General features: G+C 32.2%; 1 protein-coding gene across 1 annotated transcript; it reads right to left on the reverse strand.

The window, feature by feature from the left end:
• Positions 1 to 15,552: 15,552 nt before the first annotated feature.
• LOC129226345 (uncharacterized) lies at positions 15,553 to 15,969 on the reverse strand. Its single transcript, XM_054860948.1, has one exon. The coding sequence runs from the start codon at positions 15,967 to 15,969 to the stop codon at positions 15,553 to 15,555; it is 417 nt and encodes a 138-aa protein (XP_054716923.1).
• Between the last annotated feature and the right edge of the window lie 1,423 nt (positions 15,970 to 17,392).

Genomic DNA, 17,392 nt, shown 5'->3' on the forward strand with positions numbered 1-17,392 from the left:
TAGCAAATTAAATGTTTAATTAATTGTTTAGTTTTATAAATTCCTATCAGATGGCGGGGTAAGTTAACTCTTCTAGAGGGCGCTGGCCGACAGTGTCGACAGCTGCGAGGAACCATGCCCATGCTACGCTGTTGCGATCAGAAAACAGATTTTTGCATGCGGTTTTCTTTTTTTTTTTTTTTTTTTTCGATGTTCAGGCACATGATTTGACTTAGTAGGATTTTTCTTCTAGGTTATGTTTTCCTTGCTTCTTCAACGTTTGCTTTTGTTCTTATAGTTGAAGATATTTTACTTATCTAAGTAAATAATTTCATTTGTCGTATTATTCAGTTGTGGTTGTTATTTACGTCGTTTTTATTATAGCATTGCTTATTTGGCGAAACACTTTAAATTGTAGGGGGAAAAACCGCTTCACTCGTAAAAGGCAGGGTTACAGTAGAGTCCCTATATGAAAACGTAGTTTTCAGAGTTGCGACAAGACGGCATCATTTTCCTATTGGTCGAAGACCGCCTGAGGCAGTGTTTCTTCTTCTCCCGTAGGATTAACATGGAGCGTATGACATTGCTGTGGAAAAACCCAGAATCTGGAAAATTAAAGGTGAGTCCAAGATTTTAATGCTCATATTACTGTTCTATAATGTTCAAATTATACGTATGTAGCTTTACTTGAGTGAGTCCATTCCTATTTCTTTACCTAATGCGTAATTATATCAAGAACATGTGTTCCGGTGTGCTAAAATTCCCTTCTGACACTATATTTGGGTCTTTTATAGTTAGTTTCTCTGTTAAATCGATTATTCCAATCACAACGTGATTGAAAAACAACATTTTAAGACAAGGCAAAAGTTTAAATTGTGTAAATTAAATTTTTTTAACGATGGATCTCTGTATTCGGTTTGGCGCGATCAATTTCGTGCTTGGCGACGAGTGGAAGTAAACAAAACACACACTTGTGATGTACGTGAGGATGTCTTAGCATGTGATTTGTATTATAAATGCTGTATGTTGCAGATTTTTTTTTTTTTAAATAAATGTGACTTGATATTAAAACCCATTTTAACTTATGTTTTAATGTTAGGGCTTTTATTTTTGCCGATCATTGACAAAAATTGACTTATGTATCGTTTTTAATATTCCTTCAAGCTATAAAACTCCAAGTTAAATCTTCTCTTTATGCAATGTAAGTATTTACAGTGTCAAATTTTTGTTTTTTGAAAGGAGATGCAGAGGAAGTAAAATGCTTATAAATTATAGAACTTTCAATGCTTGCTGGCAGTATCTTGTAATAACATTTAGATTTAAGGAAAAACGATTTGTTATCATTTTCTGCCAAATATTTATTAGTTAAAAATTGTTAAAAAAAATGTCAATTCAATTATGAAATTAATGTCACCACATGAATTTGCAAAAGCGTTTGAGGTGGATATGAAGTAGAACACTTGCTTGACACACGGCAGTTTTTATCGATTTTTTAGGTTGAGCGAGCCAATTTAAAATGTACTATTTTATTAAAAATTTAATGAATTGTAGGCAGTTTTGGTTATTTTGGTAATTTACTCTTTTTTATTCAACAAGCATGTCACTCTCTGTGTGTTCCATCATAAACAGAAAACCGAGATGTTCTAAGTTCGTTTCAAGTAGTGTGTTGGTACTTTTTATTATGCTCTAATTTAGGGTTACTAATTTTTAGGTTGCCTTGTTATTTCCTTTACATGCTACTCTTTCTTTATCACCTGAAGAATAAAGTGCATGCTATCACCCCACTTCAGGTTAGTAAAAATTTCTATTTTTATTGAGAAAATGATTTTTAAATAATTATGGCCATGATTGATACATAATTAAGTTTTAACAAGGGTTGAATTACCTTTGAGATCAGGACCGTTATCATGGGCTTTTGAGATTGTAAAAGTCCTCCCAGCCACAGCTCTTGTTTGTCAGAAATTAGGTATATTTAAAGTTTTGCATGTTGAAATATCAATACTTTTATGATAAAATGCTGAATCAAAGATTTTTTAAGTGAAACTTTTTATGCAAGGGCTTTGAAGTTATGATCCAATCTTTTTGTGTGACGAAAAGTGGTGGGGATAAGCAATGTCGGTTAGAAGGAAAGCAGTGGCTTGGTCAGGTATTGGAGAAAAGTGAGACATTACACTCTTCTCGCTTCCTTTTTCATTTTGTATGGTTGCATGTACTGCGTTCAGGCAGCACGGAGATCAATATGTACATTTGTCGTAAACAGATCATTTCTCTTCTTAAGAAGGAAGAAGATGATCATTATCAGTGGACACATGTATATAATTTTATGTAAAAATATGAATAAGAAACACAATCTGTTCAAAAGTATTTGATGAATAGTTAAAATGTTTCACGTCTATCGTGTGTCATTATGACACAACCTGTTTCTTGGAATCAAACTTTAGAAGAATTCTACTCTTCTAGATCAGCAGAAAAATAAAGTACATGAAGCTCTCACCCCACATTAAGTTCGTAAAAATTTCGATATTTGGTGGGAAAATGATTTTTAAATAATCCTATCTCAATTAATGTGGAGTTAAATTTTAATTAGTGTATAATTGCATTTTAAAATAAAGACTCATCGTGGGGTTTTGAGATTATCTGTAAAGATCAGGGTTCGAAAATATCCGATATTTTGATATACAGTCGAGTCCCGACTTACGCGAGGGATCCGTTCCAAGACACCTCGCGTAAGTCGAAATTTCGCGTTGTGGAAAAAGGTATGTGTAAAAACTTTTATTAACATAACCAATCATTTTAGACACGTGTAAACACAACCTTAAACAGTTAAAAACCTTTTCTTAACCATACCTTACTGTTTCTTACATAAAGAACTAAATTTGTATTTGTATTTAAAAAAAAGCCGTTTTATTCAACATAAAATACTGCTATGATGCACAAAAACAATGATCAATGGGAAAGAAAGACATAAAATTAACCAGTACTGTACGTATGGCATGTAGTAAGGAGAACAAATGCCCTATAGTTGTACTGTACAGTTGATTCAGTAATGATTTTTGTAACTTAAAAAAAGTGAAAATGATGATTTATGCTGCAATTATTCTAATATATTTTTAAATACAGTTGCTTCATTGGTTCTTTTATAAAGTTTCCATCTATGGCATTACCCCTCTTCCTGACATCTTTAATTTACAATAAAAAACAGCTTCCATTTTCATAATTTTTGCATTTTGCTTGGATACTATTACTCGGTGAACTTTTATGGATTTCCTTTTCTTGACCTTTAATTGTACGTATGGAAGATTCACTCATACCATCATACCTAATTGTTGTGCTACCCTTCGAAGCATTTTTTGGTTCAGCTTCAGCTTTTCAAGAAGCTTTACCTTTTCTTTAATTGTCAGAAACGTTCTCTTTTCTTTCTATTTTCACCAACTTTAGATAAAGCAGCGCTCCTAGGTGTCGTTATATTTCGTTAAATTTCGCATTTAGAATGAAAAAAAAAATAATGGAAAATGAGAAGTAGTTATTTATATAAGCGATAAAAGACTAGTACAGTGTGGGTACTTCTGTTCTCAGTGATTCTAAAGGGATGAAGGTCCGTTCACGAAAAGAACTTACTCACCGCAGTTCCTTTCCGAAAATTTTCATGTTGCGGGCGAGGAATTCGCTCTAGCTCAAAAATTCATTACTGTTGAAAAAATCGCGTTATAGCCATTTCGCGTAAGTCGGATTGCTTTGTAGCGGGAGTCGACTGTATATTGGATATTTTGATATTCATCCGATGTTTTCAACCAATGCAAAATAAAGTGTTTAGTAACTGCTTCCTTAAATCAGAGTTATTTATTTTCTTATATTATTATTATAATGCATCAACTTTAAAAGTAATTTTTCTTTCATTATTTATATTCATTTATTACATGTTCATTATTTTGCCTCACCCACTCAAAAAGTAATTCAATTGCATCCGAGTTCATTTCAACCACTCATAAAAATAAATATATAAATAAATAAATATTCAATTTATCAGAGCTTATCTTAATTTGTTGAAGTCTTTAGAAAATCAATACTTTTGTCAGGAAATAGAACATTGAAATAAAGGGGAATTCAAATGCTCTAAAACAGTGGCTTTCAAAACTGACTCATGTGGCCAGCTGAAATATCAGGTATAGATAAATGAATTTACTAAAAAATGTGGCTTTATTTTAAAGAATTTAAATTCAAGCATCTGTATATTGCATTCTCTATATTTTTTCTTCACTTAAATTTATATATTAAAAACAAACAAAAACAGTTTATAATTAATTTCTTTCGTATGCACTCACATTTTTTCAATCACAATCACAAGTAAGCGCTTTGATGAGGTAGTAGCATTCACGTAAAAGTTTAAGACAGGAGTTCAATTTTTTTCCCCCCGCAATCTTGACTAAAACCATCAAAAAAATTAATTCATAGTTTTCTGAAAAGTACTCCGGACTGCTGAAATAGCACTTTCTGGAATAAAATTTGTTCAATATAACTGTACCATGTGATTTCATTATAGGATTTGTAGGACCATAGGAGCTATTTGTTGATCAAAAAATAAAATAAAAATATTAATATTATTCAAATAATTGGAACCCGTACAACATGTCCCTTTGTCCAACGTGCCCCACCTCCCTCTACAATTTTGTTGTGAATATTCCTAAGTGAGGTGCAGAAAAAACAAGCAAGTTTTCTCACGTTTCCTAAAAAATTTAGAATCACGAACGTTCATTACTTATTTTAGTCATCATAAACTGATGATTTCTCTTCTTAAAGGCAAAGATGATGCACAGTAACAAATATGTACATAATTTTATATACATAATTAAATGAAAAACAATCTATGCTAATCAAAAGAGACTGATGAATTATGTAAAATATTCCCCTGTAATATGTGTTTTTAAAACACACCCCGTTATTTGAAATTAAATTTTACAAAACACTTAATGCAAAGTAGTTGAAATACAGCTCTATTTCAATTAAAGTGTGTTTATTTATTTTCCAGTTATAATTTTATGAACTAGTTTAAAAAAACATTCCTGCCAATTTGTGTTCAGCTATATTGATGATTTAGCACATTTGAAGAGTTTTACTTCTGCTTTTAAATTTATTTACCCTTAATGTTTTTTTAGGTTTCTTCCAGTTATTCTGCAACTTGAAGAAAGCTGAACTACTAGCTGAACTATAGCCCTGATGCAGATGTTCTAGAAAACTCATGATAGTATTGTACTGTTCGCTTAAAGAATTGTATAATAGGATGATCTCCAATATTTAGTTTACAAGGATGTCCAGAAATCATTTTCCAAGTTTTCTTAGCGTGACAGCTTTATCAAAACTAATGAAGTTGTTTAAAAAAAATAATGAACTTCCATACATAATATGCCATTCATGTTTGTTATGCTTCTTATTATGCTGATGACTTCAGGAAATTTGTTGCTAAAATGGTCTTTGGACTTTCCGCAATGACATGCAAACCAACAAAAATTCTGTGTTTAAATGCTAAATAGTGTAATTAAATGAAATTTTGATCTTCTTCATACAAACAGTGCTGTATTTCTGATTTGTCACGCTTATTATCATATTTATTATCATTCATTTGTATAATAATATTGAAATGTAAAGAGGTAAAACAAACAATAATTTTGCAACAGAAATTGAGAAATAGCTGGAATTCTGTTTTGAGTCTCTAAATTTAGAGTTTTGAATTTGTTTTGTAAAACAAATGCATTAAGGTTTATGCTTGTTTGTCATGTAAAAATATTGTTTTCAATTTAGATTTTTAATAAATTTTTCGGTATTCAATGCAAGGCTAAAAAATTCAGGTATACATAAAATTATGAAAGATATATTTAGGTTTGTTTATTTCAGCATTAAATGAACAGTTCATTGATGCTTATTCTCTTTGTGTAGTTATCCAGAAATCCCCCCCCCCTCTCTCAAGAAGAGATTTTTCTCCCCACTTAAACTACAGGACAGGATTTGAATAACTGCAAATAACTCCAATTTTGGAAAGGATAGGTAGCAACTGTTATCTTAGTCCACTTCCGACTGTCAATGCACCTTCTCTGTTTCTGACTAAATTCTGGAAGCATTTTTCAGCATGTTGGAATATAGGTCATAGTCATCCATCCATGATACAGGGTAATGAATGGAATTGCAATCTATATGAAAAAATCTGAACAAAAATTCAATTTATTTCAATCAAGGTTTTTTTTTCCACAAACATTCACTTCACAAATAGTATAAAAGAAAATAAATTACAAGCATCAGTATATTTTGCCCTGTCTAATCGAAACTCCCTAATTGAGTAGATGGGAGTAAAGCCTATAACAAAATTTATTTTCTTTATTTTTCTATGCTTATAAACGACTGAAATTTTTTTATTAAACTTGTGTTTTGTCCATAGTTATTAGTTTTAGGAAATGATACTTTGGAGTAAATAATTTTGAAAAATTTGATAATAATAACCACATTTTGAACATGTGAATATCTTAAAGTTACGTTGCATTTCAGAAAACACAAAAATGTTAGAAATTCTATATTTGTAATAAAGTTTACAGATGTAACCACATCAAAAAATAAATTGAACATTAGAGACTTCTGTTGTAATCTTTATGTGGTAATGACCTGAACTGTTAGTATGGAATGAATGAGTTTTCTTCATGCTAAGTTGTATTTAAAATCTCTGTCAAAATTAAATGTAAACATTGCTTTTCCACAAACATTGAAAATAAGTACAAGTCCTCTACTGGTGCTGGGAATGATTTTTTCCTTTGTTTCATTAAGAAACTGTCTACTTTCTTTTCTTTATAATATTGTTTTGATTTGAAAATATTGTTCATAATGTAGGTAATAGATGCATGATGTGATGCAGAGAAATAAATAAATAACAATAGATACATTTGTTTCTTATTCCTATGAGTTGAAAATAAGTCATGTTTCAAATTACACCCCCTCAACTCCTCAATATATTTCTGAATATTTCTATCTACATCAAATTAAAGTAATAATTTTCAACTTTATTCAAATTAATATTTTAACCAAGAGTGCCTACTGAACCACTAAAATATTTAGAGGTTCTTGGTATTGTTTCTTTCTTTTTTTTGGGGGGGGGGGCTGTTACCTCGTTTTGACCATCTACCTATTTCTAGTATTGAACTTTCAAATTTTCCTTTGCATATTTTTCTTTCAAATTTTTAATTTAATGTTTAACTTAATCACATTTAAATCAGAAAATTGTACAGCATAAACTTAAACATTCAATTTTAATTAGCATTTTTTTTAATAGCAAGCCATTTTAATTAGTGATATTGTTTTTTAGATGGTTACAGGAAATATTTTTAGATTTAAAACTCTTTACAACGTTTGCCTTTCCGAAACAAAAACAAGCAATTTCTAATGTCCATTATCTGTCGTTCATTTATTTATTTTCATTTTCTTACCTTTTTTTATCTCTTTATTTATTTTGAATCAATTTAATTGTAACACATGGAGGTGAGAATTCACATGCTGCGAACCAAAAAAAAGAAATAAAAATTATTACAAAAAAAAAAAAAAAAAAAACTATCGGCAGATTTAAATGAATATATTTTTGCTGAAATTAAAAAATAATAAATTATTCCTTTGTTTTAACTGTAAAAGGCATGTGACAGCAAAGTTGCACTTTTTGAAGATTAGCCCATTAGTGACTGAAGTTTTTAATTAAACTAATGTTTTCTTTTTCGAATGAAAATGCTGAAAATTTTGTGTTTTAAATAAAGTTTATAGATACAGTAACACCAAAAAGTAAATTGAACAACAGAGATCTATGTTGTTTACAACAACAACAAGATTACAACAATAAGATCATGCTATTGATCTGAAAACTTGCATGAAATAAATGAGTTTTACTCATGCTAAATTGTTTTCAGTTTTTAGTTTTTGCTTTGTCATAAAAATTCAAAATAAGTACAAGTCCTTTTTTAGTGCTCTGAATTGTTTTAATTTTGTTTCATTTAAAAAAATGTCTACTATCTAACTACCTTTCATTCTAGTATTGTTTTGGTATAAAAATATTGTTGAAAATTTTAAATAATAGATAGTGTACTTTCAAGAAATAAATATAAAATAATGGAGACATCTGTTTCTTATGCATATAAGAATGTTGAAAAAATATGTCAAAATACACCCCCCCCCCCTCCTTAACTTCCCAATTTATTTCTGAATATTTCTATCTGCATCTAGTTTCAGATAAAAATGACCTCTGATTAATATAATTTCAGTTTTCAACTTTATACAAATTAATCTATTAACTAGGTGTGCCCACTAAACCATTAAAATATTCAGAGGTTCTTAATCTCTTTTTTTTATTTTTGGAGTGAGTTGGGGCGAGATAGGATCCCAGCAGCGTGGGGTGCCCCACGTCTTACGGGGTTCAACGGCCTCTGAAATTAAAGAAAAAAATTGAAAAAAACCTAGCACTAAGACTTATTTAACGTTACAAATATACACTGATGGCCTCTGGGGAGGGGCTATACAGATTTTGTTGCAGGGAGGCCTAAAATGTATAGATCCTGGCCTGGATAGGATACCTTGTTTTAAGCTTCTACATATTTCTTTTATTACTCTTTCAAACTTTCCTTTGCATATACATGGGTGTAACACCCCTAACAGCACCCCCCGGCCCCCCCCCCCCGTAAGTGGGCACCCTAGGCATATATTTCCTTTCGGAATTTTTAAGCTAATGCTAAACTTTGTTCCATTTAAATCAGAAAAGTGTATATTTTTCCTTTTATAGAAAAAAAATAAGTAATGCTTTTGATATCAATACAAGAAATATTTCTATGTTCAAAAATCTTTATAAAGCTTAATTTAATGTAGCAAAAACAAGCAATTTTTTATGTTCATTATTTGTTGTTTATTTATTTATTTTTAATTTTCATAATCAGTTTTTATTCTTTCATTCATTTTGAATCAATTAAAATTATAATATAATTTTTCGTTGTCTCGGAATCTTTTGATTAATTTAAAATTGATCGTATTAAGAGAATAAGGTTTAAGGAAAAAAAATCTGCTCTTAATTTTGCTAACATAGGACCATTTTGTCTTTTTTTAATGTTTGAATCAAAATCGAGCGTTTCATTGATTGACTGCATGCATTTTCGAATCCGCGTGCTTTTACATCCTTCAGAACCCGTTTCAGCCACTCTTCCCGCTCCCGCTTGTGACTATTTTTTGTAACGAAACTCGAAAGCGAACAAGGAGCCAATCTTGCAGCTCGGCGGCAACCCTATCTTCCCCCTGTAACCGGTTGCGTTTTCCGAGCGTAGCTATTGTCGCAACTCTGAAAACTACGTTTTCATATAGGGACTCTAGGTTACAGTAGCGTGGTTGATTGGCGCGTTAAGCGATGACCTATGTAGTTGAAGGATTATTTTGAGCTTTAAAGCTACTGGTAATATTTATATATGTTTTGGAGAATAGTTTTAAATTCCAAAGAGACTTAAAGGAGTGTACGCATTTTAGTTGCAGGTAAAAGTTTTTTTTTTATTATTATTTAACATCAGTCCTTACCTCAGGATGGGTTTGTATGTATTGTTTTTTAACCCTATAGTAAGCAATTTGAGATGAATGTAGTAAAATATGATCTTTTGTAAATTTTTTTATTGACTTTCTTCTTTTTCAAAAATTCTTTTATTATTATGTAACACATTTTCCAGAAAACTATGACTTTCCTGCTTACAAAATTTCAAGTCACTATAGAATTGCTAAATGTTATCTCCTCAAGGTATACAGCTGGACAAGACAACTAATCAATACCAAAGACAACTAATTGCGTTGCACATGAACGCACGAAATTGCAATTAATCCAAGCATAATTGATGAAAATACCATTTTACATACTTTCCACTACTTTTATTTATTGATATTCCTATTAATTCATGTTCTTGAAGTCAAAGTTTTACATCAATTCGGAACTCCAGCGCTCGAATACGCTACTTTGCGGTGATTTACAAAACTGCCGATGAAACTAAAACATTGCCACGTTGCGTTCCACGTGTGTCTGTTGACGTAAACACAGGCAGTTTGTTCTGAGTATTTATTAACGCAATCGATGAGTCTTAGTTTGCTTTCAGCTACAGAAATTAATTCGTCCCTTAGTAGTATTCTCGAGCTTCTCAAAATAATGTTAGTTTTCCTTATTTCCTTCTAAAATATGAGTTGATTGAAAATGGTGAAAGCGAAAACTGGATCAACAAACTTGGATAACGTTATACAAGGTGAAAAATTTTATTGTTTTGTATGAATTTGTAAGAATATGAGTTTTTTTTACTCTTTAATTAATTTAACTAACCATCTTTTACAGCAGCATTTAGTTGGAATGGACGGTATGCAAAATATTTTCTTGAATATTTTATCGTAGAACAAAATGAAAAATGTTTCACCGAGAAAGAATTTACTTTATTCTTTTTATTCTCAGCTGAAAGGTTTCGCCAAATTTGTTTAGGGTTATAGTTTTAGTATTGTGCGAGCAAAGTAGCCTTGGCGAGATTTCGCGTTTTTAGTTAAACCATTTTTAATTTTTATCATGAGTGGAATAAAATGGTAGTAAGATTACATATAGATTACATATAGATACATAAGAATTCGATAAGTAAAAAGAAATAATGGTCAATCAACTGAAAAGAAAACTACCACCATATATCCGTAAGAATTCTGTAGATGATATGCATAACTTGACATAATTAAATCGTAACTCAGAAATTAGAAAAATCGAAACAGAAAAATTTTTAATTAACCGATTCGGGAATTCGAGAGAAATAACTCAGCATCAAATGCAAAACAATAAGCGCTAGCCAAGCAAGGCAAAGAAGTATCATCTTCTTTCGATAATGATTTGTAATTTCATATTAAATTTTCTAGCATTAATTGTTGTTCTTGTCAGGCCACAATTATTATTTAGTTTTATCAAGAATTGATAAATATCGAATTCAACATCGTGGAAATAGCTGCTTAGAATTACGAACTACGTCGTTTGCATTAATCTTTGTCGTTTAGAAATGCTTCTTGAATTCTCATTTCTTTCTACGTGGGCCAGAATATCCACAAGACTTTGAAAATTAATTTAAAAAGAATAAAGCGAAAAATATCATACATACGAACAAAAATCACAACCTTTTAGCATTTTCTTCGTTACCACATGCGTTTGTTTTAGTTTTTAAGTCGGCCATTAGACAGTGACTGCAGTGCCCCCTATAGTTCGTTGGAGTTGCGAATAGATTGATTTTGGCGCTATCCCATCAAAAAAAAAAAAAAAGAAATGCACATTGAAAACAGCAGAAGATATTTAATAAGATAAATTGAAAACTCTTGAGCAACAAGTTGTTTTAATAAATACCTTTTGTTTAAGAACATTTTATTGATCCATGACAATTTATTGGAAGCATTTTTGTACTGCTAGTGTTTTTGTTCAATCACTTCAAGCATGAGCAGTAGGGTAGGTCCCCCCCCCCCCATAGAAAACGAGGATCGATTTTTTAACTCGCACATTCTCTTACATTTTTCCTTTTAGGTAAACACAATTTTTTTTAAAGTTTCATCTAATTTGAACAATGGCAACCCGTGCGACATGTGCCAGAAAGTATAAACCAGCTCTACCACTAGGCAGAACATTTTTTTTCCCCCTTTTGGAACTTCGAAACTCCATGTTGGTAACGTTGCCCCTGTAGCCACACATGTACCACAAAAATATTCATTCAAATTAAAAAAAAAAAAAAAAAAAAACAATTAGGTGTCCAGCAAAAGGCCTAAAATTTGTAATTTTCTCTAAAAAAAATTTTTTTCTATTTATCTTTTAAAAAATTACATATACATTTAAATAAAATATGAAGTCCAAAAATTATTAGCGAACACATTTTTAAATGAAAATTTTGCAAATGAATAATTTGCAACTCCAATTAACTATAAGGGGAGCTGCAGTCAACACATGCAGTAACTTATAACTTGCTTTGACGCTTAGTGAATGACAGTACTTTTTCATCGTGTTTGTAGGAAGCTTTCTTTTCTATTCTTCTGAAATTACATTACACCCAGAAACTGTCAGAAGTCTGTAATTTACCCCAAAGAAAACACATGGAATGGAATGTTTTACCTTTTTCTTTAGTATTGTTAATCACCGCAAGGTAGCGTATTCGAGCTCTGGAGTTGCGAATATATATATATATATATTCAAAATAAACAATTCAACTTAAAATTGAAAAAAAAAAATCCCTATTTTGGACACTATGGGGGAGATTTTAATATTGCAAGAGAGCAAAAACCTATTAAATGATAATTACCGACTTTGCTGTTCATAGTTTTCAGCTTGACAACTTCCTAAAATTTACCTTATTTTTTTTTTTTTAAATATATATAGAAAAAAATCAATTTTTTGAGGAAGTTCGCAAAATTTAGGTCTTTTGGTGGACACCTAAATATTTTTGAACTTAGATAAATATTTTTGTGATTCATGTGTTGTTATAGGGGCAACGTTTTATCAACATGAAATTTCAAACCTCCAAACAATTTTTTTTTTCTGTTCAGTCTAGTACACAGTGCTGTTACACACTGCAAGTCGGCACGGGTTTGCGTAGTTCAATTCATTAATTTTTTTTTTAGAACTGTGTTGACCTAAAAGGAAAAATATAAAAGGGTGTGCGACTTGGAAAAACGATTTTCATTTTTGGGGGGGAGGGGGGGGAGGGGGCATTTTAAACCTGTAGTTTCTTGCATTTTTATAACAATACTTGACAACACACATTGCAATTTTATAACAATACTTCAATTGTACTTTAAGCTCCTAAAATTTCATGGTGATAAATTTTTCTGCAAACTTTGGCTAAAGATGGCAATTTGTCACAAAATGCTCATCTGCCATTTTGCGTCATTTTTTTAAAATGAGATTCTAGATCCTCAGGATTTGGATCTCGAAAGCTGAAAATTTGCACAGGTTAGTTTTAAGGGCATCTTTACACCTCTAAAAAAATTCATTCAATTCGGAGATGGTCGAGTGGGGACGATTTGAAAAATTATGTCAGTTGACGTGGAATGTCTCATAAAGAAGATAAAGAAGTTAAGTATTTTTGGTTTGCGTACTTATTGAATTGAAAATCTTTACTAGTAATAAAGCTGAAAGTCTCTCTGTCTGGATATCTCTCTGTCTGTCAGGACCTCTGTGACACGCATGGCGCTTAGACCGTTCGGCCGATTTTCATGAAATTTGGCACAGAATTAGTTTGTAGCATGGGGTGCGCACATCGAAGCGATTTTTTGAAACTTCGATCTTGTTCTTTCTCTATTCCAATTTTAACATTTTCCCGAGCAAAATTATCAAAAGATGGACAAGTAAATTACCAAGTTATCATAACGTGGAACTGTAACATGAGCATTGAGCAAGCCAATTGGCGAGAAATTCATCATACATTATTTGTAAATATACAGGCGAACCAAAAGACCTTTTAATTTTCTACTACGAGCAAAGCCGTGCGGGTGCCACTAGTTTATAACATAATGTTATTGTTTTGAATGCGATCGTTCTTAAAAAGATCTTATCATCAAACCTTCTTTGTTGTAGCAGCGACAATGATTTGGACAAAAAACCATGTTTTGAAATGTGACTGGTCTGTGGCAATAAGATAATCATCTCCTCCAGTGTTTAGTTGAAGTGCGATTCTTACATGTTAGTACTTTTATGCTTATAACGTTCGAAGTTGGAGTAGAGGGTGAAAAATCTTTAGTAAAAAAAAAAGTACAGGGCATCAGAAAAGGGTTTAAAAAAAACAAAAAAAAAAAACAGAATCGGAAAGTTTTTAGGTGACTCCGAAGAATTGAGAAGAGATAAAATGGAGGGAGTGAAGACTTTCATTCGTGAAGCCGAGACTCCAGATCACGTAATAGATTTCAAAGCAAATCACTAGAAGAAATCATGTTTCTTTTCTTTGTTTCACGCAAAACGTGCCAACCATTCGTCGTTGTTGAGTCACGTGACTTGGGGTGCTTGGGTCAGCTTTTAAACCAATAATTGACTTGCTCCCTCCATTTGCTAATTTCTGCTCTAAACTCCTAAGCCCTGCTTGCAGATGAGAAAATATGAATATATGGCATTTGCGTCGAGAGAGTTCTATTGTGCAGAGGAAAATTAACGTCTATCGTGGGTTCTGAAAGGGAAAATTTTATGTAAAACAAGAAAAAGGTATCCAGGGTTCATACTCAATTCAAATGTTCCAAGACTTTTTCATGACTTCATAAAACTTTTCATGACCTTGTTACCTTAAGAGAATTGTACTATTTAATGTCAAACTTGCCAATTTTCAGATATGGGCTTTAGCAAAACTTCTACGTGAATGCCACCACCTCATCAATAGCACTAACTTGTGACTGAATATAGGTGACACACTGCAGAAAGTAATTTACTATTCTTATTTGTCTTTATCAATTAAATGTTTAATAAATAGCGCAGAAAAGTAATGAATGGGACAAAAGTTGAAGGAGTCATTACTAAGATTCTAATAATAAATTTACTTCATAAAAGCATTGTCCTTTGCTGTCTCTAGTGCATCTAATCATCCACGTAACTTGATAGTTTTTTTGTTCATTAAAGTAAAATGACGTTTTTCAGTAAATTTGTTTTTCTCAACCAGATATTTCGGCAGGCCACATGGGTCAGTTTTGCAGCCGTAAATTTGGTTACCTCCGTTTAGGTTATTAGAATTCCCTCATTTCTATGTTCTATCACCTGTCTGAAGTCTTTATTTTCTAAAGCTTTCAATAAATTAAGATCAACTCTGATACATTTAATAATGATTTTTTACAAGTGATTGAAACGAACTCAGATGCAATTGAATTACACTTTTTGAGTGGGTGGGGCAAAAATCAAAAACATGCAAGTCCGCTACTACAGAATATAAAGTGCTGAAAATAATAGTGTTTTCAAAATTAGTGATGTACCAGCAGTAAAATCACATTACAAAAAAAAAAAAAAAGGCTGCCGACTGTCACAGAAGCGGATGCAATACGATTCCAAAACTCAGATTTGTTTTTTGGATCATTCAATTTTCGAGTATTAATAGCTTTTACATGCAATAGTATTAAATCACTCAAAAATTTTAATGCTCTTTTAGCTACTACTGTTATTTTCTTTCGACTCAAGACATTTTCCCATGACTTTAAATAAATTTCCATGACTTTTAATAAAAATCTTATTTTTCATTGACTTTTCCAGGTCTGAAATTTGTTTATTTTTTTCCATGACTTTCCAGGATTTCCATGACCCGTACGAACCCTGTACTCATATTCATAAAACGTTAAAATTTAGTTTTATTGAACAGGGGAAAATTTTATGTATGAAAAACAAGAAAAAGATACACTCATATTCAGAAAACGTTAAGATCAGCAGACAATATTTTAATAAGGAAGGAAAGACGTAAGTAGGTTTGTAAGTTGGTTCAAAAACATGGAGAGTACACATCTTAAGCAGAAAAGAATAGCGAGTTAACTAGCATAAGCTAGTTAACTAGTACAAACTAGCGTTTTATCTTAAAAAAAGAACGCATTGCTTTTAATGGTATAGCTCAGTAACTCTACCGAAAGAGCTAATTTCTCAGCCGAAAACCTTTCCCACTCTTCCGAATCGAGGACACTCCCAACATGATTAGCAAAAAAGTTTTTAGCTGTTTTCGCCATTATAGTATCAGAGTGCAATTTAGCGATTTCGAAGACTTCGCCTATATTTTTGGAAGACAAGTTTTCCAATACATTATTGCGACACTTCTCTTTCAGTTCGGCCAGCATGTACTTATCTGCAGCAACATACAGCTGGAGGATCTTTTCTGCGGGCAGTTCTTCTATTTCCCTGGTATACATGTAGAGCAGCATCGCCTTAGCCACGGTCAAATCCATGTCAAACAAGTCGACAGTGTTTTCTTGGCTTTCTTTCATGTCGCTGTCGAACATACCTTTAAAAACTTCGGAGTGCGTGGATAGGATCAATTTGTGCGCTGCGATTCGATCTTCACCCACACGGATAAAAACGTCGGAAAGCCTGCCGCTCTCCAACGGTTCTCGGAACTTGCTTAGGAAGGAATCCCTTTCGCATATGAGAACACTTTTCGGAGGAATTTTTTCTGCATCTGCGATGAAAAATCAAAATATTATAAGTGTGTGCGTATAGATAATAAATTTTACAGTTAGAACTAGTCTTTTTTTAATGTAAGGGAGTTATGGTAAATATTTTTGCTGATTTCAGAAAAGTTGCTTGTGGTTTATGGTATTCTAATTTTTTCCTCCTCAATATATATATATATATATACAGTCGAGTCCCGCTACAGCGCGATTCGACTTACGCGAAATGGCTATAGCGCCAGTTTTTTTTTTTTTTACTAGTTACAAATTTGGGTACTAACGCGAATTCCTTTCCCGCAACACAAAGATTTTCGGAAGGGAATCGCTGTGAGTAAGTATCGGCGTTATGATTGGTTACAAAAAATTTTTTTTTCGTGAATGGACCTTCTTCCCTTTAGCATCACTGACAGCAAAAGTTTCCACAGCGTAAAGTCTGAACATCGCTTTGCTAGTGTATACAAATACCAGAAGGCTTTGTCTTGCAGAAAATATTGCAATAACCCAGTAACCTAGTACATAGTAAGTTGCATCAAATGGGGGTAGTTGGTTCCTCCCGGAACACTTTTGAAAATCGCCAAAACTGTTGAATTTTCGTACTTTTTTCGGATTTTCTCCATTTTGACCATGAAGAAGCACGTTTTTGACAAACACCAATATTTACGCATTTAAACTAGATTACATTTGCTACAATTTGACACCAGAATGGGCTTGTTAGTCCTAATAGCTTTTGAGATACAGCTTTTAAAAAATTCACAAGGTCTCCAAACTTGGAAATTTTTAATCAACTTCCTTTTATGATCAAACATGCAGCTGATACAAAGAAGCTATGCGACTGGTTCTTTTAAGCACCCTCCATTTTCTAATGTGTCCTTAAACAGTGGACTTGTAGAAGAAAAGAGTCAACTGCTACATGGCCAGGGATATTGGGAAGTCCTCCACTCTTCGTAATATTACTGTTGGCAGTAGGAAAGTGACTATCGACCCACAAACACTGTTTCACAGGATATGGGTTTTGAAGCAGTCTAACGAAAAATTGAAGAACTTCCTCATATACGAGCTTTTACCATTCCCGATGTCTCTATTCACTCAAGAAGGAATGAGGAAGGGCAATTAGTCCTCTTTCTATGCAGCTTTCCAACCAGTCAGTATTGATAAGTCACATGGGAAAAATAAATTTGTGGTTGTAGATGGTTGTCATCTCCTTCAAAGTGGTGTGGCCCAAGCAATCCTCGTTTGAGTTGATAGCTACCCGATA

The sequence above is a fragment of the Uloborus diversus genome, chromosome 7, assembly GCF_026930045.1.
Source record: "Uloborus diversus isolate 005 chromosome 7, Udiv.v.3.1, whole genome shotgun sequence".
NCBI lineage: Eukaryota > Metazoa > Arthropoda > Arachnida > Araneae > Uloboridae > Uloborus > Uloborus diversus.

Coding starts and splice junctions, on each gene's coding strand:
- LOC129226345 (XM_054860948.1), bottom strand. CDS start 15,969: ATGTTCGACAGCGACATGAAAGAAAGCCAAGAAAACACTGTCGACTTG.